The 20,123-nt window shown below is 34.9% G+C and overlaps 3 protein-coding genes and 1 non-coding gene across 8 annotated transcripts; 3 read left to right on the top strand and 1 right to left on the bottom strand.

Moving 5' to 3' along the window:
* Positions 1-309: 309 nt before the first annotated feature.
* LOC144566182 (stress enhanced protein 1, chloroplastic-like) lies at positions 310-1,991 on the top strand. Its single transcript, XM_078316115.1, has 4 exons — positions 310-475; positions 588-680; positions 1,295-1,473; positions 1,712-1,991. Exons 1-4 carry the CDS (start codon positions 439-441, stop codon positions 1,814-1,816), a joined length of 414 nt encoding a protein of 137 aa, XP_078172241.1. The 5' UTR covers positions 310-438; the 3' UTR covers positions 1,817-1,991.
* Positions 1,992-5,907: 3,916 nt separating this feature from the next.
* On the top strand, positions 5,908-11,951 carry LOC144566178 (glycine-rich domain-containing protein 2-like). 2 transcript variants are annotated; one of them, XM_078316102.1, is made up of 10 exons: positions 5,911-6,003; positions 6,369-6,553; positions 7,326-7,443; positions 7,661-7,915; positions 8,321-8,776; positions 8,935-9,464; positions 9,791-9,989; positions 10,294-10,449; positions 10,961-11,342; positions 11,598-11,951. In XM_078316102.1, the coding sequence occupies exons 2-10, from the start codon at positions 6,396-6,398 to the stop codon at positions 11,768-11,770; spliced, it is 2,427 nt and encodes an 808-aa protein (XP_078172228.1). In that variant the 5' UTR covers positions 5,911-6,003; positions 6,369-6,395; the 3' UTR covers positions 11,771-11,951. The 2 variants fall into 2 exon arrangements, with proteins under 2 accessions (XP_078172227.1, XP_078172228.1); XM_078316101.1 differs by having other exon boundaries at positions 5,908-6,003; positions 10,961-11,951.
* A 2,936-nt stretch (positions 11,952-14,887) lies between these two features.
* TRNAS-GCU (transfer RNA serine (anticodon GCU)) lies at positions 14,888-14,969 on the bottom strand. The gene has a single exon. It is a non-coding gene; the product is annotated as a tRNA-Ser (tRNA).
* A 1,091-nt stretch (positions 14,970-16,060) lies between these two features.
* LOC144566177 (oligouridylate-binding protein 1B-like) lies at positions 16,061-19,965 on the top strand. Of its 4 annotated transcripts, none has more exons than XM_078316100.1 (12): positions 16,061-16,423; positions 17,051-17,112; positions 17,349-17,451; positions 17,586-17,662; positions 17,763-17,824; positions 17,943-18,030; positions 18,217-18,292; positions 18,405-18,435; positions 18,608-18,727; positions 18,847-18,932; positions 19,011-19,184; positions 19,442-19,965. In XM_078316100.1, the coding sequence occupies exons 1-12, from the start codon at positions 16,301-16,303 to the stop codon at positions 19,721-19,723; spliced, it is 1,284 nt and encodes a 427-aa protein (XP_078172226.1). In that variant the 5' UTR covers positions 16,061-16,300; the 3' UTR covers positions 19,724-19,965. The 4 variants fall into 4 exon arrangements, with proteins under 4 accessions (XP_078172226.1, XP_078172224.1, XP_078172225.1 ...); XM_078316098.1 differs by having other exon boundaries at positions 16,075-16,423; positions 18,608-18,748; XM_078316099.1 differs by having other exon boundaries at positions 16,080-16,423; positions 17,940-18,030.
* The last annotated feature ends 158 nt before the right edge of the window (positions 19,966-20,123 follow it).

The following is a 20,123-nucleotide window of genomic DNA, read 5'->3' as shown; positions in this document are numbered from 1 at the left end:
CTCTGAGATATCTCATATTTTGCGTTATTTTTTGGAAAATCTCAACCGTTCAAATACGTTCTGCGCGAATCTCGAAGCTCAAATAATACTGGCCCCTACGGTATCCCCGAATAGGAACCGGACACGTCGTTCACGCAAAATATGAGATATCTCAGAGAATACTCACTCTTCCGCCCCTTCAGCCCAGTAACGCATGGGCCCAAAAGTTTACTCTTTGCATCACCTACCAAATACCAATACAAATATACAATGCTAGAAGTTCTGCTGTTCCACGTATATCGGTCGGTTCTCGTTTCTCTGGACGGGAGAGAGAACACAGAGATAAGAATATAAGATAGCTTGGATATAAGACGGATACCATCTGAAAAAATATAGAAGGAAGGAAAAAAGGGAAAATTAGGAAGAAAGGAGAGGGAAGGAGGCTAAACACACTCTGTCATGGCACAAGCTCTTCTGGCGCCTGCTTCTCTACTAAGTCTTTCTCCTCTCTCCTTCTAAACAAACACACACAAACATACGCGCGCGCACATACTAGAGAGTTTGAATAGTTTCTTAAATTTAATATAATTTTGTGACTATTATTTCAGATAGCTCTGTTGGATGTACAAAAGTGAGGAAATTTGGGGTTCTCAAGCGCCCATTGTCTCTTGCTTCTTCCTTTACCCAAGGTTCTTGCCATGGTAATCGGCTAACTGAACTAAATAATTCCCTTGTATGTTAGCTATTCTCAACTTTGTTCTGACTTCTAAATGTAATCTGAAAGATTACAATAGGGAAACGTCTGTGTTTATTTCAAGTTTTGGCAACTTTTGCATCAGGTTGTTGTGCAATTGTCAGGTGATGGTAATTTTGGATTTCAGGTCTTTTAGTTTGGGCTTGGTCGGGTGTTTGGTCAATTTAGTTTGAGCTTTCATCCCAGTGAATTTCACTGTGAATTGCAATAGATTATTATTATTTTTCATCAAAATTGGATGATTTTGCTGGCTGGCTGGGTTCAGGAGGCAGGTCAGATTGTGTTCAAGTGCTGAACACGTATACTAATTAAGTTTGAAATCAGTAAATTTTTACCTACAATCAATTTTTATCATTGTATCACTGAGCTGGCGTATTCAGAACCTGACACTAAGTTTCATCAAATCTTCAATTCAAAATAATACTATTGGAACTATTCAAAATTGTACCGATGAAATTGTGTTTTCAATTTTTTTTTTTTATGTGGTGTGCTTTCAGTGTTACTCTGACCCTAATTATAATACTACAGTGTACTAATAAACAAATGAACTAATATTTACAGCATACAATATTAATGCACATAAAAGGAAGGTTCGACCCCGCACAATGTCCTTGACCATAAGGTGCGAGCAAAGTGCAAATGAGAGCCAAGGAGCCATTGTATGGCTTGGCCGCCTTGCCATGGTCAGTTTTGCAACTGCCATTACCATTGAAATCTCTACTGGTAAAGGTCTCCTAGAGGTACTCTTGTCTTCTCTCTCTCTTTTTTTCCTTTTATTTATTTTGCTCAAATAGGATTAATGATATCATGACTGGTCAGAACTTAATACTTAAGCCCCGAGTTAAGCATAATTTGTATAAGTAGCCTCCGATAAACTCTGAAAAATAAAGGAATTAAGAGATGGGAAAAGAGCCCTGACTTGATGGATGTATTTTGTTTTATAAGTTTACTGGTAACTGATCATAATGCTTTGCTCAGAATATCGGGCTCGCAACACCACAATATTCGCTGGCGTTCTTTGTGACGGCACTTGTCATTGGTCTGGTTGCATTGTTCATCTTTCAATCTTCATCCCGAAACTAAATGCTCTTTTAAATTTATTGGCTATAAGATGAATATTTGTGTATGCAAGGACAGAATTCTCTCGAGTTTGATTTGTTTTGTTTTTCTTTCTCCCCATTTTTCTTTTGTACTGACAAGAGAGAACGATGTTAAATTATGAGGATTGCTGATAAATTACAATTAGATACCTCAAATAGTTTCATTAGTATTTTACTCTGTTTTTTGTACTTTTATGCCTTGCTAGATAGTCCAACTCTAGCAATATAACATTCTTTTGGGATTGGCCGTAGCACATATTGATCTGTACTATAAATCAATATTTTTATTTTTAAAGTTTAAACAATCAATTTAAACCATTCAACATAATTTTTATATGAAAATGTAATTATAAACAGAGACAAAGTCAGACTTTTGAACTATGTAGATCACGCACATATGAAAGTCAATAATATAAATATTCTTGCGAAAAATGAGATTTAGTTTACAGTACCGTAACATTTTACTCTAAATTATATAGAAAATAATACAAATTTTTAAACAGAGACAAAGTTTTTGAAATGTGAAGATCAAGCACATATGAAAGTCAATAATATAAATATTCTTGCAAAAAATGGGATTTATTTTACCGTAACGTAATATTTTACTCTAAATTATATAGAAAATAATACAAATTTAAAAAAAAAAATCTTCAAGCTAAATCCACATCTGCTTGTAGATCAAATTTTATATTTTTTAGATTCTTTTTTTTACAATTTTTACTAAATTGGTTAATCACTTGATATAAAAATTCTGGAGTATTCAAAAGTAGTATTTTTTTATGCAAACTTTCATGCTCTTAAGGCTTTTATTTCCATCAAAGTTCAGTTAGAGTTTCCTACAAAGTACATTTAATTTCAAAGTTAGACCCTATCTAAAAAAAATGTAAAAATATTTAAAAAAATATATAATTTAGTCTGCAGGTATATTTTTATATGGAGTTCATATTAAACGGTTCAAAATTGACTGTTGAAACTTATTCTTGTTTGTCAAAAATTTGAAGATCGATATTATTAACTTCCATTAAAGAAAGCTGGATAAACAGAAAAAAAAAACATTATCGATGATAATTGCCGAAATTTTTATTAATAGGAAATTAATTAAATAAATATCGATAATAGAGAACGAATCTGAATTTTTTTGAGATGTAAGGAAAACGTGATAGATTATCACGTCCACTGGACGTTATAGACTATCACGACTAGAATTAACCGTAACTCTCCGCTAATTAACTAAAAAAGCAAAAAATAAATAAATAAATTATTGGACATGATTGTTAATCACGTCCAGACATGCATTGCTCCATTTAAATTTATTGGAAGCGAGGTTCATGTAGTGGCTAAACGTGATTAACAATCACCTCCATTAATTTTCTTTTTAGTAAATTAATAAGTGCAATAATTAGTTTATCGCTAATTCTGACCGTGATAGTTTATAACGTCCAACAGATGTGATAATCTATCATGTTTTTCCTATATCTCGAAAAAACTCAGATTCATTCTCCGATATTTATTTAATTAATTTTCTATTAATAAAATTAATAATTTCGGTGATAATAGAGGTTCCTCTTTTTTGGTACTGCAGTCAACTGCACTACTGTGAGTACTGTCTACCGGTATTGTAGGCAATCGTACTAACTTTCCAATGTCTGGATTCTCTGTGTATAGAGATATGTACCACATTAAAAGGAAATTGAGACCGAGTATATTCTTTATATAATGATCACTGCATTCTAGTAAAATTATACTTGTTGTTTATTGACTTAAGTGCGTCCGTTTTATACAAAATAATGCTTTGTTCTTGAAATATAATAGTCTTAGTCAGGAAATATACACCTAAAAAATCATTAATATTTTGTTAAATTTGCAAACTTAATATGAATGATCACAGAAGTGGAGCCAGACTTTCATATTATGAAGGTCAAATATGAATACGAGTCAATTATATAAAATTTTCATGTTATAAATGGTGATCAATTTTACAATATTCATTGCATTTTACTCTAAACTGTATAGAAAATCTGGTATAAATAAAAAAAAAAATCAAATGAAGATTAATTAATCCCCACTCTCTGAACTTACCTTCGTCCTTGTATGACTACATATTTTATAAAGATATTAAAAATCATTTAGAAATGAATAGTCATTTGTAAGAATTTATTGTCTAACAGTTTGATAAATTTGATGTGTTGGTGAGTATTTTCTTAGAAAATGCATAGAACTATTAATATTAATAGGCGTATTAAATGTATGATAATCATTTCAGTGTCATAATGAAAATAAATTATGGTAAAAATCCAATAAGTGTTAATATTAATGTTATCACCATCAGGAGCAAGCGGAGGCATACACGGTAAATGAGGTCAATTGACTCCATTATTTTTTAAAATATTTTGTAATTATACATAATTATTAATATAAATTAGAGTAAAATGTTATGAGTACTGTAAAATTGATCTCTATTCTCAGCATAAAATTTTTATGTGATTGATCTCATTCACGTCTAACCTTCATAGTTTAACAATCTGACTCCATCCTCATCACCGTGTTCGTGATATATTGTACGCAACTATTACAACTTATAGTAAGGTTTTTGTACCTAAATATATAAAACTTATGTGATCGGTGCATATCATAGTGACAAATGAATTATTTGGGTTCGCTACGGCAGCGATGTCAAAAATTCGTGATTCGGAAATAATTCGGGAATGATTCGGAAGTATCCAGATCAAAGATCTCGGTCCTATAATAGAGCAAAAAAAAATTATGGAAAAAATTCGGGAAAAATTCACGAATTATTCAGGTGTAATTCGGTCAAAGTTTGGTCAACTGAATAATTCGGAATTCGGTTCGGCATTACCAAAAAAACAAATTATTTGGATTTAATTCGGATTTAATTTGCGAATCTTGAGACTATGACTGCATATTATTAAGACTTGCCACAGAAGATCCCTGGCTTTGTTTTTGGTGTTGTTCTGGTTGGAAATATTGTACAGTTTTGTACTGCAAGGAAGTACAAAATCATTGTCAATCATCTAACCCTTTTAAGTTTTTTTTTTGCGGAGAACCCCTTTTAAGTTATAACAAACAAAAGTGATAAGATCAGACTAAGAACCGACAAAGAGTGGCCTGTACAGTTTTCAAATGCTATGTGTTGGATTTACAAAAGGGTTGGGATTGGGGATATCTTTGATAATTTTGATATACTGTTTCAGTACACTTAATTAAAAGACAAGGGATCCACTTACATTTATTTTTTGTGATATTTTCAAATTTCAAACAGTTAATCCAAACCGTTCAATATGATGGATATTTTAAATGTGCTTGCAGATCAAATTTTACATTTTTTTTTTGAATTTTTTCACTATTTATTAAGATCGGTACAAAAATTTTAATGGTCTGTAAACAACGATTTTGTAAAATACTTAATAAATAGTAAATAAATTAAAAAAAATATAAAAATTTGATCTGCCAGCACATTTTAATATATTTATCATGTTGATTGATTTGGATTAATTGTTTGAACTGTGAAAATTTTGAATTGACTAAACATGAAACATCCACTTCTCTCGTTTCGCTTAGAAGATTGTTTAATATATATATATATAAAAGTGTTATTATTAACCTTAAAAAAATGTTATTACATCATTTTTTTTAATATTGTATTTTAAAAAATTAAATTTAAAAGATTAAAATATAGAAAATATTCATATATATGGTTAGTTTTATAAGTTAGTTGTATATTAAATTCTACACAACTTGAGTTTTATTTTATTGGCTGAGCTTTAAGGCTTCTTAAACAAGGCATCAAGTATATTCAATTATTAAATCAAGCATTAATTATTTATTTTAAATTTTAATCATATCGCTAAAATATACCCAATCAATGTACAAAATAAATAATTTTTTTGTGTGGTCATATATTTAAATTTCTATTTTCTTTTGATATTGCATTCTATTTGCTAACAATTTGTCTAAATTCTAAAATTAAATTCTTTCCGTAATACGTAAATTTATTTCTGGAGCGAAGTCCCAACAATATTTTATCCAATCACTCCGCGTTGACTTTTCAACGGATTCGGATTCGGGCGCGGGTTTTCTTTCTTCTCTTCTGGTCTATAAAAGCCACCTGCTTTGCGATCTCTCCACTTCCTTGCACTCTTTCGCTTTCAGGTAAAATTTCTTTCTCTTCCTTGCACTCTTTCTCTTCCTAAATTTCTTTCACTCATAAACAAAATACTGGAAAACTTCCATGCTTTTTAAATAGGTTTTCGTTTTACTTCACGATCAGTTCTGACTACTGAGAATTAATTTTTCAGGATCCACGTTTAATTAGTACGATTTTTTAAAAATTGAGGCATCGTTTGAATTTAAAAATCTATATTTGAAGTCAATTTTGAAGATATAATATAGGCGATTGGAGAAGTAATCGAGTCAAACAAGGCTCCGTATTCTCCGTTTAATCTTAGGAGCCTTTTCAACTACTATTTTTCCTTCCTTCCTACCTTCTTTTTTCTATTTTTGATTTTATGTCTCAGCACTTGTTGAAATAGGAAGAAGATAAAATGAGCGAGAAACAGGAAGCGCAATGGCTGGAGGCACAAAGGATCTCAATAGGAGAAGATCTGGTTTTAGCCGCACAGAGGCAACTGGAGTTTCTGGCCGCAGTGGATCGCCTGAGGTGGCTGTACGATTCGCCCGGACTGGAGCGTGCCATTTACAGGTATTCTAGTTACTGTTCGTCATTATCTGATCAACTAATTCGCAAAATCGCAAAAGCACTTCATCTCCCCTCCGATTCAGCGATCAAATAGCGATTTTTTAGAATCGTTGCAAACGAACCCTCAGTACATAATAAATTTCAGAAAGGTCCTTTCTACTTTTGCACTTTTCACAAATACTACACACTTAATTTTACATGTTCCCCTTGATAGAACTGAAAAGTGGAACCCGCACAGATTAAATTGAATTATGAATTATGCATCCTAACAGCAGAAGATGTATCTTGATTATTTTATCTTTTATGATAATACAAAACAAGTGTGTCTAATTCAGCAATATAGTATCTTTCTCAGCCTTTTGGCTAAGATCAAGTCTAATTCATCAGTAAGATAATAATTTTATAAGTTCGCGAGATATCTATTTAAATAATCCAAAAGTTCCTTACTGTATCGTTTTTAATATTACCAAACAAGTGTGTCTAATAATACTTTAATTCACCTGTTAAATAGTACCTCTGAATTAGTAAAAAATATTCTCCTTTTACTGGAAGTCCCGATAAAAAGCTGAATGTTTCTGTTTTTAGAAGGTGAAGGGGCTGATATTGCCTGCCCACCTAAAAGAGAATTTCAAACAAATCAATTTCAAATAAAAGCATTTGTAAATTCACCCAAGATCTGATAACTGTTGAATGTTGAATGGCAACACGGGGATCTTTCGTTGTAGTCAAACTGTATTGGCTTACTTATAAATGTAAATGGATGCATTTTGCATAGGTACAAAGCATGCTGGCTTCCACTTCTGGCCAAATACACTGAAAATGGAGATTTACAAGAGCCTTTGGTTGTCCCTATTGATTGTGAGTGGATATGGCACTGCCACCGTCTCAATCCGGTACTAACTTCAGTACTAAATTAATTTGTACTGTAAACAAGAATTTATTAGTTTACACTAGAGTGAACCAGTTCTGCTTGTCCGGCATCCTTTTACCTCACAGCCTACATATTATGGATTGAAACCCGGACTTAGCAAGCATTATGACAATACCTTTTTTCTTTCAAAAACTTTGAGGTTTGCACTTGACTAACTCATTTGTGTCATTGGACGGCAGGTGCAATACAAAAATGACTGTGAGAGAGTGTATGGCAAAATCTTGGATTCCAAAAATGTGGAGTCATCAATTCGAGCCAAGTCCCAAAGAAAATCAGAGGAAATGTGGGCTCAGTTTTATCCAGATGAGCCCTTTGAACTTGATAGTAGAACAATGTCATCTCAGAAAATTGTAGACGTCAATGCTGGAGCTGCTGGAAATATCACATATGATTTGGTTTCTGCTGCTAATAGACAGTGTACATTTTACTACCAGGTAAGTTAAGTAGTACATTGCTGAGCTGACATCAATAACATTCTAGATATAAATAAATAGATAAAGAGTTACTTATATTTGAAGTCCTAAACACTGGTACCTCCCTGTATGAAGTAACAGGTAATGACTTGAATTGTATTGCTTTGTACCTGGTACTCAATTTATCTATTTTAGTTTCTTTAATGTTAGTAGGAATTACAAACATAAGCTCGAGCGATGACTACTTGACCTATTCCCCCACACTATGCCCTACCGAAGAAGAATACAATAGAATAAAAACAAGGCAAATAAACATGCTAAGGATCTATTTCTAAAAGCGAATAAAATGAGTCTAAACAAAAAATCTCTTGGGCAATTAGGTGCTAGGATACTGCGTGGACTGATCTCTGTCCTTTCTCTAAACAGGTATCAAGGCCCTTCACACGGGACCCTCTCTTCCTTACTGAGGCCCTGGCACGGTACAAGGGATTCCTCCACCTGATAAAAACCAACCAAGACAAATCACTGAAACGATTTTGCGTACCGACTTATGATGTAGACATAATGTGGCATTCACACCAGCTCTCTCCCGTTTCATATTGCAATGACCTAATGTCACTTCTTGGGAAGGTACTAGAACATGATGACACTGACTCTGACAGATCTAAAGGGAAGAAACTTGATACGGGTTTTACGGATACAACTAAACAGTTTGAGGACACATTTGGGTTGAGGTATTGGAGAGCTGGAGTCATGTATCGTGGAAAGATACCAACTCCATTGACAGATGTACCAGTTTCATTTTCTGGGAGTGAAAAAAGAGGGATTTCTGCGAAACATCGTCAGGATTTGCTGTCTCTTCCTTCTACAAAAGTTGTAGAGGTACTTAAATATGTAACACTCTATTGTTTGCGCATTGCCTTGTTTTACTTGTACAATTCCTTGCATTGAATCTAAAGCAAGGGCATTTATGCAAATAAGTTCGTTGTTAATGGTGCATTTACAAACAGATAGCCTTACTAATGTACTCTGATTTTCAGGTCTTATTGGAAATTGTTGATGTAAAAGATGCAGTGGTCAATGAATCAGAAACTTTAAATGTATCTTTTACCAAGAAACAACCTGATATGTTTTTTAGTGAATGCGGCACATTGAGTATTTTATCTCTAACTGGAGATAAAAATGTTGCCGGATTTGAATGCGAACCCAGTGGGGATCTTATTCTAATCCTAACGGCCAAGTCAAAGGCAAATTCAAATTTGGAGAGGGTTCTGGGCACGACCTCAATTTCACTTGATGAATTGACAGATCCCAAGTCAAAGTTGTCAATCGAGAGGTGGTTTCAATTGAAATCAAAACATTGGATTGTCAACTCAACTTCGGTTTACTTGCGTGTTGCTGCCTCATGTTCTGTGCCATTTGAGGCTCCACGAGTGTTTAATATGGTTAGGTCAGAAGAGTCGTATGTCCATTCATTTTTTCTCTCCCTTTATGGGAAGGAAGCAAATGCAAATTACTGGACAAACTTTATCGATGGTTATGGCAATGAAGCAGTGCGGGTTCAAATGAGGTAAAGTATCTGACATGACTGCTGTTGTACGATGCAGTTTAGTACCTCCATGATTTAAACCTCATTTAGACCTCAAAGCAAGCAGTATTTTCCAATTAGTAAAGAGTCCAAATGACAATTTGGAAGCCAGTTGCGAGAAAGATATAAAAGATCTGTAAGAATTGTTAATTATATAGAGTGCCCATCCGATTTCACTGACAGAAAAATTACCATACATGGCTTAATCCAAATATAAGAAGCTATAAACACAAATAGAAACAAAAAAAAAAACCAAAAAATTAGAATGTATACTCTTTTGTTTGACTTCTTTTTCTTTCATTTTGCAGAGATAATATCCAAAAGGACAATCTGCACTCAAAGAGGGAGGTCGTTGGTGTAACAGAACTATTTAGACGAACCACTGTGCTTGCAGAAGGCATTGATAACAAATGGTCATTTAGTGAAAGTTGTAATTTCTCGGGTACAGCTGAAATTAAGACAAGCCAAGATGGCACCTACATATGTGAGCTAAAATCTGACCAAATGGTAAGCACATAATACATATCTAAACTTCAAATCAAACTTGTTTTAAGAAACTAACATCTGACCAACCAAAACAAACACACGATAACAGATTAAAAATGGAAGAGAAGGAGACCTGGTCAATAGGTACTGGCACCAGTAACGTTATTTTTTCTTGTCTCTGGAAGGTTGCTACAGGGTTACAATCCATAGTTTTCTCTAATATTTTGCTCGTATTTGTGTCTAACTCCAGAATTTTTAGTAGGGTTTGCATTATGTACAGTTGCATTTCCTTTATATACTTACAGGTATTTTTTTAAATGGGCAGATAAAAATTTATTGGGGAAAAAGACTGGATTTTGAACAGAAATGTTGCAAAGGTCACAATGAGTATGGTGCCTTCATTACGGCTGTTGAATTCTCTAATGAGTACCCTTATGGAAAAGCAATTGCACTACTCGATATGAAATCTAAACTTATTAAGGTACTGTTGTCTTTCGACAAGATCAAAATCTTTTTCTGTGCAAATATATTGATAGGAATCATAGGATTGTGACAAATCATTTGTTTTTATATATTATGTCTATTAGAAATACATATGAACTGGCATATACCTATGAGACCTACAGACACGGTACCTAGTCCAGCTTGATACTGATAAAGGTAAGCTGTTTTGGTTGCAAGTAACTCTATGAGCTCCCTGCCTAAAGCATCAAAACTAAAAGGCTACCAGAAGGATAAAAAAGTAGTTAATTAGAAGGGTAAAAAGAACAAGAAAATCTGAGATCTGGTATATAGCCAATTACAGTAATCTCACCAATAGTAAACTAGACCAGTACATCATCTAGATCCTGTACTAATACTGCATTGCAACAATTGAGGTATCAGCCATTTCTATCCAAAAAGTGCCATCCTTTGCCAGTTAACACCTATTTGTTAAGCAGTCTAAACAAAATTTCTTTGTAATGTTTTTCTGATATCTTTATTTGTATCAGGTTAATGAAGAATGGTTTCTTTTACCATGGATAACCTTATCATTCATATTCATGGACATATTTGAAAAAGATATCAATTCCACTCAGTCACTCGAGAAAGGTACCATGAAGGAATCAATTACAGAACACAAAGTGACAAATCCCCTTATTGCATCAGAAACTGTGCCAGTGAAAACCTCAAGCGGCGGCTGTGGGGGTGGTTGTGGTGGGGGCTGTGGTGGTGGATGCGGTAATGTACTTGTGCCGAGTAAGTCTGTACCTCTTAAAACCGCAGGGGGTGGCTGTGGTGGTGGATGTGGTGGTGGCTGTGGCGGAGGTTGTGGCATGGCACTTACAGCTAGTGAGTCTGTACCTGTAAAAACCGCAGGTGGTGGATGTGGTGGTGGATGTGGTGGTGGCTGTGGTGGAGGTTGTGGCATGGCACTTACAGCTAGTGAGTCTGTACCTGTAAAAACCTCAGGAGGTGGTTGTGGCAGCGGCTGTGGTGGTGGGTGCGGTAATGTAGTTGTGCCGAGTGAGTCTGTACCTCTTAAAACTGCAGGGGGTGGCTGTGGTGGTGGATGTGGTGGTGGCTGTGGTGGAGGTTGTGGCATGGCACTTACAGTAAGTGAGTCTGTACCTGTAAACACCTCAGGAGGGGGTTGCGGGGGAGGCTGTGGGGGAGGGTGCGGTAATGGTTTCATGGCGAGTGATTCTGAACCGGTGAAAACCTCAAGTCGTGGGGATGGTGGTGGTTGTGGTGGCTGTGGAGGAGGGTGTGGTGGCGGCTGTGGTAATCATGTTGGTGCAAGGGAGGATAATACTGCTTGAAGGAAGCAAAGGTTTTACTCTTTTCTAGTGTGGGATTTTTAAATAAAACAAAGCTTTTGCTTTGGTCTTTCTCTTCAGTTATGAGCTGAGGACTATAACCTATGTAAAGTATAATACCTGTAATAAAGTGTGTGGTACCGGTTACTGTCTTATGGAATAAAATTTGGTTGTTGTTTTCAAAGGTATTGTGAGAGAATTTCAGAACCTAGTTTGGCGTGTGGTTGTATGATTGATTCAAACAGAGATTTTGGATGTGTTTTTCATAAACCCACATTCCATTTCTTCCGAGTTGAAACATGGGGCCAACCCTCGATTCTTGGAGTTCGGATTCTTAAGGTAATTCAAGTTTTTAGTTTGCTCAAAATCGGGTCGGACAGAGAAAACAGGTTTGATTCAAAATTTTACATGACAATTTTGATAAAAATGAACACCTTTAAGACCCATGCTAATTTATATCAGACGAGTTCGGATTTAAACTCAATTTTTTAGTTACCTTAGAAAATTGAATAGTTACAAAGATTTGTCAGACACTTTTGCTGGGTCCAACTGTGCAGAGTCTCCACTCGATTCAAGTCACACGATAAAAGAGAGCGAGAAACAACTTGACAAGCTTCGGTAACCAATAGATCATCTGCTCCGTCTTACTTAGGCCTTCACGTCCACTGCACGATACCTCTCGATGTCATCAAGGACCACCTCCTTCTCCTCCTCTATAATTCTGCTTCTGCACTTTGAATTTATAACGGATCTAAACTTTCAGTGGAGCGATTAAAAAAAAAAAAAAAGTGTTAGAGCGAGTGACCAGTGCATTTGTTTCTTAGATATTCCCCTGGGGTGAACTTGTGATGCTCCTGCTTGGGTGGGCTCTGTACACCTGTTTACTACATCAGATTTAGTCAGGAATTAAACGGCTTGATAGCATTTTTAATGCAAAAGCAGCTAATATGAAATCCATTTTTTCTAATCTGTGTAATAGTAGTATAGATAATATTATATATTGATATATCATCTTATCTCCATAAGAAAGGAAGTATGAGAATCAATTTTCTTTCTTTTCTGCGGTTCTAGAATCTTATTCTGAGCGCACTAACATTTTATCATTTCGAGCATTTCTCCACATGAACGGGAAATAGGAGTCCGCATCGTCTCGGTTGTCTAATTATAAATAGAGTCCATTTGTCTTATAGATATGTCTATAATATAGAGAGGAGGGTTCAAATGTCTCTATTTTTTAAAACTTTAATAACTCAAAATTTAAAATTTTAAAGTTAAAATAAAACCGTTAGATATGATCTATATCATTCTATCTATGCACATATAAAATATTACAACATTTCAACTTTGTTTTAATTGTCATCAAGAGATTGTAAAAAAATATAATAATGTGGATAATTTCTAAATGTTGATTTTTCAACTTATTAATTCACATAAAAATAAAATTGAAATGTGATAATATTTTATGAGCATATACAGAAAATAACATAGATCACATCTAACGGTTTTATTTTAATATTTATAATTTAAATTTTGAGTTATTGAAGTTTTTAAAAATGGAGGCATAATGGAGACACAAAAAATAAAGACATTTGAATCCTCCTCTAATGTAGATAGTTTTTAATATCAGTGTGGATCTAATCTGCATGAATCTTAAAGCTATTCGAATGGTTCAGATACATTAACTCAATAGATTTTTTTTAGTTAATGCAGAGGATACAAATTCAGGAAATAGCTGCGTGATATTTAAGATGAAAGTACTGTATTAAAAAATAATAAATAATGTATTTTCATTTCTATTATTAGGTATTCAAATGAAAGACAAAGAAAAAGAGGATAAAATAATAAAAAAAACAATGGAGAATCTTATATAAATTAGAAATAATATATTTATATGAGAGAATTTTTCACCAAGGAGACAGTATTTAAATACTTTACATGAATCTAATTTTTTTTTTCTGAGCTGTATGGAAATTATACATTCGCTCTAAAAGCGAAGATAATTGTTTGGTCGGCACTTACAAATAGAATCAATATCAAGCTAGGAATAATATGCGAAGGAGAGGATTGGGAAGTTCAGTTAAATTGTTAACTGTAGAATCTCTTGATCATCTATCGGTTTTCTGTCCCAAAATATTTTTTCTTTTGAATTTTTTTTAATAATTACAACACTAAGGATTTCACTCTTATATTATCTTTCATTTGACGATATGTGGAATAGCAATTTATCACTTGCTTTTGTGGATCGTTTATTTGTTCAAATATTGATATATGTTGTTTGTTGGGTTGCCTAAAAGGCTGAAACTGTTAAAATAAAAGAAATTCAGACTGTTGGCGGTCCATCTGATAGTAATTTATGTTAGCATTCTATTTTATATGCGTGGACATGTACTAAAAGTGATGTCGAGCTGATGAGCATTTCTATTGTCAGAACTGGGCAATGTTGTTAAATGCGGTTTCTATGCGGTATGCGGAAGGCCATCACATATCGCATGTGCAGTATACAGCTGCATATGCGGATTTTAAAATGAGAATTTATATATATATATATATATATATATAAACAAGTATGCGGCAATATGCGATAGTATACGGTGATATGCGATAATATTTGATATCATACAAGCAAGTGTGTGGTAATATGCGGCTGAATATGCAGTAGTAATATCCAGCCAAATATGCGATTGAATATGCGGGACCGCATACATTGACTGCTTACAAATTTCTATACGAATTACAACTGAATAAGCATATGCTGCATTTTATTACACTGGCACTGGGTATATCTTGAGGATGAACAACCGATGCTTGGGAGGTCTAACAAGTCACAATTCTGGTTATTATTATATATTTTTTGGTATAAAGTGGCATGAGCTTTAATTTTTGGTATATTGAGTTATGGGGTTGTTACGATAGGTTGGTCTGAGTCAATTTAAACTAGTATAACTTGATGATTTTTTTTAGTATTTGTTATGGATCATAATATTTAATACTATATTTCTGGATTTTCGTAAATAAATGGAATCGACAGGATTTCAACCTGCTTCTTACAAAATATATATATATATATATAAATATATAATATGAATTTCTTTCCAGCATAAAATTAGGAGGAAAAAATATCGACGCCTGAGAGATTCGAACTCTCGCGGGGAAACCCCATGTACTTAGCAGGCACACGCCTTAACCACTCGGCCAAAGCGTCGAACGTGTTATGTTGTCTCACAAAAACTTACTTGTCATAAATGTTACACGATAGTGAATTAAACCGAATTTTAATTGGTTTAGAATTTAATCGAGGATATTTTAAACATGAGCTTGAAGAGCGAAACTTCAGGTGGCCTCTGAAATATGAACTCTGGCAACAGAAGCTCGGCTTAGTATTAGATTGATTTAATCTATCTTAGAACTGTTAAGACATTGAACGTTTGGTTTCTATATTGAGACTACTTAAACAAAGGAGCAGCAAAGATCAAAGTGACAAATGAATAGCTCGAGTTCAGTTTTACAAATAATTTGTAATTCACATTTTATTTGATGTTTGGTTTGAAAACATTAAAAATTCAAATAAAATGCGAATTATTTGCGAATATATCGCAAACAATGTTACTATTGGAGAGATTATGTGATTAACGAGATACATATTCAGCAACATTTATTATTTCACACAAGATCAGACATTTAATTCGATCTAATCCACCATCCCCTGATTTTATTGGACCGTACAACAAGGTCCAGCAAACGCCCAACTTTGACTCTTACCATCACCTCACGGTTCACCACACCAAGTCCATCGAATGAATTCTTTTATTGACCTCTTCTCCAGTTCCTCCCCCTAGATCAACTTCGTTTTTTTTTTAGCAACAAACTTTTTTCTTAAATAATCTTTAATCTCTATCTATAAAGACAACTTTTCTTCGGTCACAGTTTTTTAAAATCACATTTGTTCTAAAAATAGATCATCGAAAGTTCTGCTACGAGAAAACAATATCTAAGGCAAAACTAACATTTAAAATTAATAAGCTAATATTTTTTCTTCAGAATATTTTGCATTTCAATCTGCTGTTTTATTATTATTTATGAATTTTTTACGATCATTTTGTTACTGTAGATAAAGCTGTAAAAAAAACGAAAAAACGGCGGGATGTTTGCATATTTCTACTGTTTCACATAAAACCGGTTTACTTGATTTGAGGAATACGTGCTTGGTGTTTTGAGGACTGGAGTGGTGTACCAGTATACGAATAATGCACCTTGTCTAGCCAAATTGATATACAAGGTAACCCTCTCTCAATTAATCTAACAAATATCGTGTCTCCAGAGCCTTCGTTTTCTCCTTTCGCCTTCTTCTCTCTCCCTCTTCCCTGTCACCATTTTTCCCCTTTTTCCCCTCGATTTCGAGGGTTTTTTATTTCTTTTTTTCATTTTCTTTTTTCGCCCTTTTTTTGAACTTCCTTCTCTCTGAATCTCTGTCTATCTTTTTTCCATCCGATCTGATCGGAGGAAAACTTAACCCTAACCCTAGCTCGCGCGACGATGCAACAGCAACAAAGGCTGAAGCAACAACAAAACGCTGCCCTGATGCAACAAGCTATGCTCCTTCAGCAACAGCAACAGTCGTTGTACCCTCACCACCCTGGTCTCCTGGCCGCTCCTCAGGTTCTCAATCTGCTCAGAACTAGGGTTTCGTCTTTAGATTTCTAGCATTATTGGTTAGAGTTTGTTTGGATTTGTTGATTTGTCTCTATCTCGGTAAATAATTTTGTTTGGGAGGGTTTGATGCTAAGAACTTTAAAGCTCAGTTCGGGTGATAGCTTTATCCTTAAGAAATTAAGGGATTTTGCTTCGAGCAACGCCTTTGTTTGTGGTAGTTCATCTGTGTTTCATTTCTCCTTGCTGTGAAGTGTTGTTAGTCTTGTGTCAGAATAATTGGGGGAGATCATGTTTCAGTTTGCTTTAAAATCAGGGTTGCTCAGCTCAGTATAATCTTTCTGTCGCCATCTGTCTTTTATTCCTTGAATGCAGTTTATACTTGTGATTCAAAAGGTGACATAGTCATATGGGTGATGATTCCTGTGGTATCATGTTATTTGCAGTTTGGTTATTAATATGTTGAAATCGTTTGTATTTCTTGTAAACTTTCCGTTTCTTCCTGAAGTTGCATTGTAAAAAGTCTGGACTAGGTGTAGATCGGGCGTGATTTTGTTAGTACCCATTTTTATTAGGGTTTTTTTAGGGTTTATTTTTTGTTATTTTTTTTTGTTTCTTTACACTTTTATTTTGCAGATAGAGCCAATACTAAGTGGAAATCTGCCTCCGGGTTTTGATCCAAGTACTTGCCGCAGTGTGTGAGTGTTGCTAGGAATATTTTTTTATTTTTTATTTTTATTTTTGGTTCTGGGAGAGGTGCAAAGATCTTTGTTAAAATATTTGGTTAAAACCTCAGGTGTCTACATTTCTTCACCTTTTTTCATTAAAACAAATTCATTAAGACATAGGAATACCTGTGAAAAATCATTTTAAACAAAAGCTTGTGGTCTATAAGAAAGCAGGAATCCTATTTGAGATGATTATGTTTTCGTAGGTATGTTGGGAATGTTCATCTTCAAGTAACTGAAGCTCTATTGCAAGAGGTCTTTCAGAGTGTTGGCCCTGTCGAAGGATGTAAACTTATCAGGAAGGAAAAGGTTATCTTAATCACAGTTGTAAATTTATAATCTCTTTAGGTGATGCATATAGTTGCAAGTTCTTTTGCATGATGAAAGTGTCTTTGTACAACAATTTCCGATATTATTACTAATGTTTGAGTTCGCTATTTCAGTCGTCATTTGGATTTGTTGACTATTATGATCGTAGATCAGCTGCACTTGCAATTGTGACTCTCAATGGCCGACAGCTGTAAGTTTACACTTTTACTTGGATACATCTACTTTTTTTTCATTCTGTTCTATATGTTTCCAAAAGCTGTATCATATAAATCTGTATGGTGTATTGGCAGGTTTGGACAACCTATCAAGGTTAACTGGGCTTACGCTAGTGGTCAGAGGGAAGACACCTCAGGTTAACTCTTCTGTTCCTTTTCTTTTGCTTTTATGTTGTAGCGTCTCTCATCTGTATTTCGTTGTTTAGTTATGCAGCATCAGTTAGAAGCTGATTTGATTATTTTTTGCTTTAGCAGGACACTTCAATATTTTTGTCGGCGATCTCAGCCCAGAGGTCACTGATGCCACCCTTTTTGCATGCTTCTCGGTTTACACCAGCTGCTCGTAAGTATTGAATTTTATTCTTTTTTCTTTCTTATCCTTGTTTTTACGAGTCTGCATAAAAGCGACTGCCTAATGTGTAGCATACATTGTAAAACTTAACAAGAATATAAACATTGCTGTCTAAACAGAAGGGAACAAAAGCTCATATTGGTGAGTTGTCATTTGAATTTGTTTTTTTCTATATAGGGATGCTAGAGTTATGTGGGACCAGAAGACTGGGCGTTCTCGAGGATTTGGTTTTGTTTCCTTCAGGACTCAACAGGTCTGTTCACTTCTGCATTACAGGCAGATCTGATTTTATGTCATTTCACTATCACAATTTTACCAGATTTGTTTTTATTATAATACAATCTGATTAATTGCTTCTTTTGCAGGATGCTCAAAGCGCCATTAATGACTTGAATGGTAATTTGTTTTTCTTATTTTTATTCTTATTAAGACATTGAACTGCTAATAATGTACCTGTTCTGAAACTGATGAGTACAAGGATACAGTAGTCAAACATGAGATAAGCAGACATATTGATCTCTTCATCGTAGGGGGTTTCTATTACTAAATATTTGGGACTTAATAACAGGTAAGTGGCTTGGTAGCCGCCAGATCCGTTGCAACTGGGCAACAAAGGGTGCAAATAATGGTGACGAGAAACAAAGCTCTGATTCAAAGAGCGTTGTTGAACTGACAGCCGGGACATCAGGTGTGCATGAGCCTGGATTTGGTGTGTAAATTGTCATTCTCATTCTTTTAGTTATATTTCCTGTGATGTAACCAAGTATGATTAGTTTGACTTGAACATTTAAAACTTGACCTCAACAGAAGGCACTCAGGAGGCCACCAATGAGGAAGCTCCAGAGAACAATCCCCAGTACACAACTGTTTATGTGGGCAATCTCGCCCATGAGGTACCCTTCATATCTCTCTCATATAGAGGCGCATGGCTTGTGTGTTGTTTCTAATAAGCTCCTGTTGAATGTGCTCAGGTCACACAAGTAGATCTCCACCGCCTATTTCACACACTGAATGCTGGAGTGATAGAAGATGTGCGTACCCAGCGTGATAAGGGATTTGGATTTGTGAGGTACAGTAGCCATGCTGAAGCTGCCCTTGCCATCCAAATGGGCAATGGCCAGATTCTTTGTGGAAAGCCGATTAAGGTGAACTCACACCTTTTACCAAGCAGTATCATTACAATTGTTTTGTAGTTCTTGATATTGTACTTTTTTCACAACAAAACAAATTGCTATATCACAACTTGCAAAGATAGTGGGGCTATGATGTCGGAACTGCTTTAAAGTAAACTTTTGATTAGTATACGTTCGTAATTAGAAGTATGCATACATTCCAAGTCAAGTGTGATACTAGCCTGTGCACATGAATTACATGTATATTTACATATTGTTCATCTCAACAGTGTTCCTGGGGAAGCAAGCCGACACCTCCTGGCACAGCTTCAACCCCACTCCCACCTCCAGTCCCAGCAGCCCAATTCCCAGCTGGCGGCCTCTCTGCAACTGACCTCCTAGCCTACGAGCGGTCCCTGGCAATATCAAAGATGCAAGCCTCAAACCAGGCCCTGATGGGACAGCATGCTCTGAAGCAAGCTGCTATGGGCATGGGTGCTGGTGCCAGCCAGGCCATTTATGACGGTGGATTCCAGAATGTCACAGCGGCTCAGCAGCTTATGTATTACTAAGTTTGATAAGTTTTTAAGGTTCCATTGTGAGATTGCTCTCCCTATACCTCCTATTATAGAATTACTTTAGGAGACTGGGAGTTGTGAGATGACTGTTTTCTGTCTTTTATCTTTTTTTCTTCTTTTTTTTCCTTGCTTTTCAGATTTTTTTTCTTCTGTTGAGAGTACCATTGTTACATATTTAACTTGGGATGTACGGCACCTTTCTATGTTTTGAGTAAGATTTGTAGTGATCTGATGAATGTACTAATGATGACCCAAGGATTGCTGTGTCACACCTTCATTCGTTTTCTTGTTTCTCTGTTGTGTGCTTTGATATTTTGTTCAACAATATGCTAAGCAAACAGTACTAAGTTCTTGCTGATAAGATTGACTGAATTTAACCAAGATGGCAAACCTC

The sequence above is a fragment of the Carex rostrata genome, chromosome 15, assembly GCF_964058835.1.
Source record: "Carex rostrata chromosome 15, lpCarRost1.2, whole genome shotgun sequence".
Classification (NCBI taxonomy): domain Eukaryota; kingdom Viridiplantae; phylum Streptophyta; class Magnoliopsida; order Poales; family Cyperaceae; genus Carex; species Carex rostrata.
Note: the sequence above shows the minus strand (reverse complement) of the source record. Positions and strands in the feature narration are given on the sequence as shown.

Bases quoted from the DNA above. Each gene is read 5' to 3' on its own strand.
- LOC144566182 (XM_078316115.1), top strand. From the start codon at position 439: ATGGCACAAGCTCTTCTGGCGCCTGCTTCTCTACTAA. The intron at 681-1,294 runs GTAATCGGCTAA...TAATATTTACAG, and splicing joins TACCCAAGGTTCTTGCCATG to CATACAATATTAATGCACAT. The intron at 1,474-1,711 runs GTACTCTTGTCT...TGCTTTGCTCAG, and splicing joins CTGGTAAAGGTCTCCTAGAG to AATATCGGGCTCGCAACACC.
- LOC144566177 (XM_078316097.1), top strand. From the start codon at position 16,301: ATGCAACAGCAACAAAGGCTGAAGCAACAACAAAACGCTGCCCTGATG. The intron at 17,663-17,762 runs GTAAGTTTACAC...GTGTATTGGCAG, and splicing joins ACTCTCAATGGCCGACAGCT to GTTTGGACAACCTATCAAGG. The intron at 18,436-18,607 runs GTAATTTGTTTT...ACTTAATAACAG, and splicing joins CGCCATTAATGACTTGAATG to GTAAGTGGCTTGGTAGCCGC.
- LOC144566178 (XM_078316101.1), top strand. From the start codon at position 6,396: ATGAGCGAGAAACAGGAAGCGCAATGGCTGGAGGCACAAAGGATCTCA. The intron at 6,554-7,325 runs GTATTCTAGTTA...CATTTTGCATAG, and splicing joins CTGGAGCGTGCCATTTACAG to GTACAAAGCATGCTGGCTTC. The intron at 9,465-9,790 runs GTAAAGTATCTG...TTCATTTTGCAG, and splicing joins GCAGTGCGGGTTCAAATGAG to AGATAATATCCAAAAGGACA.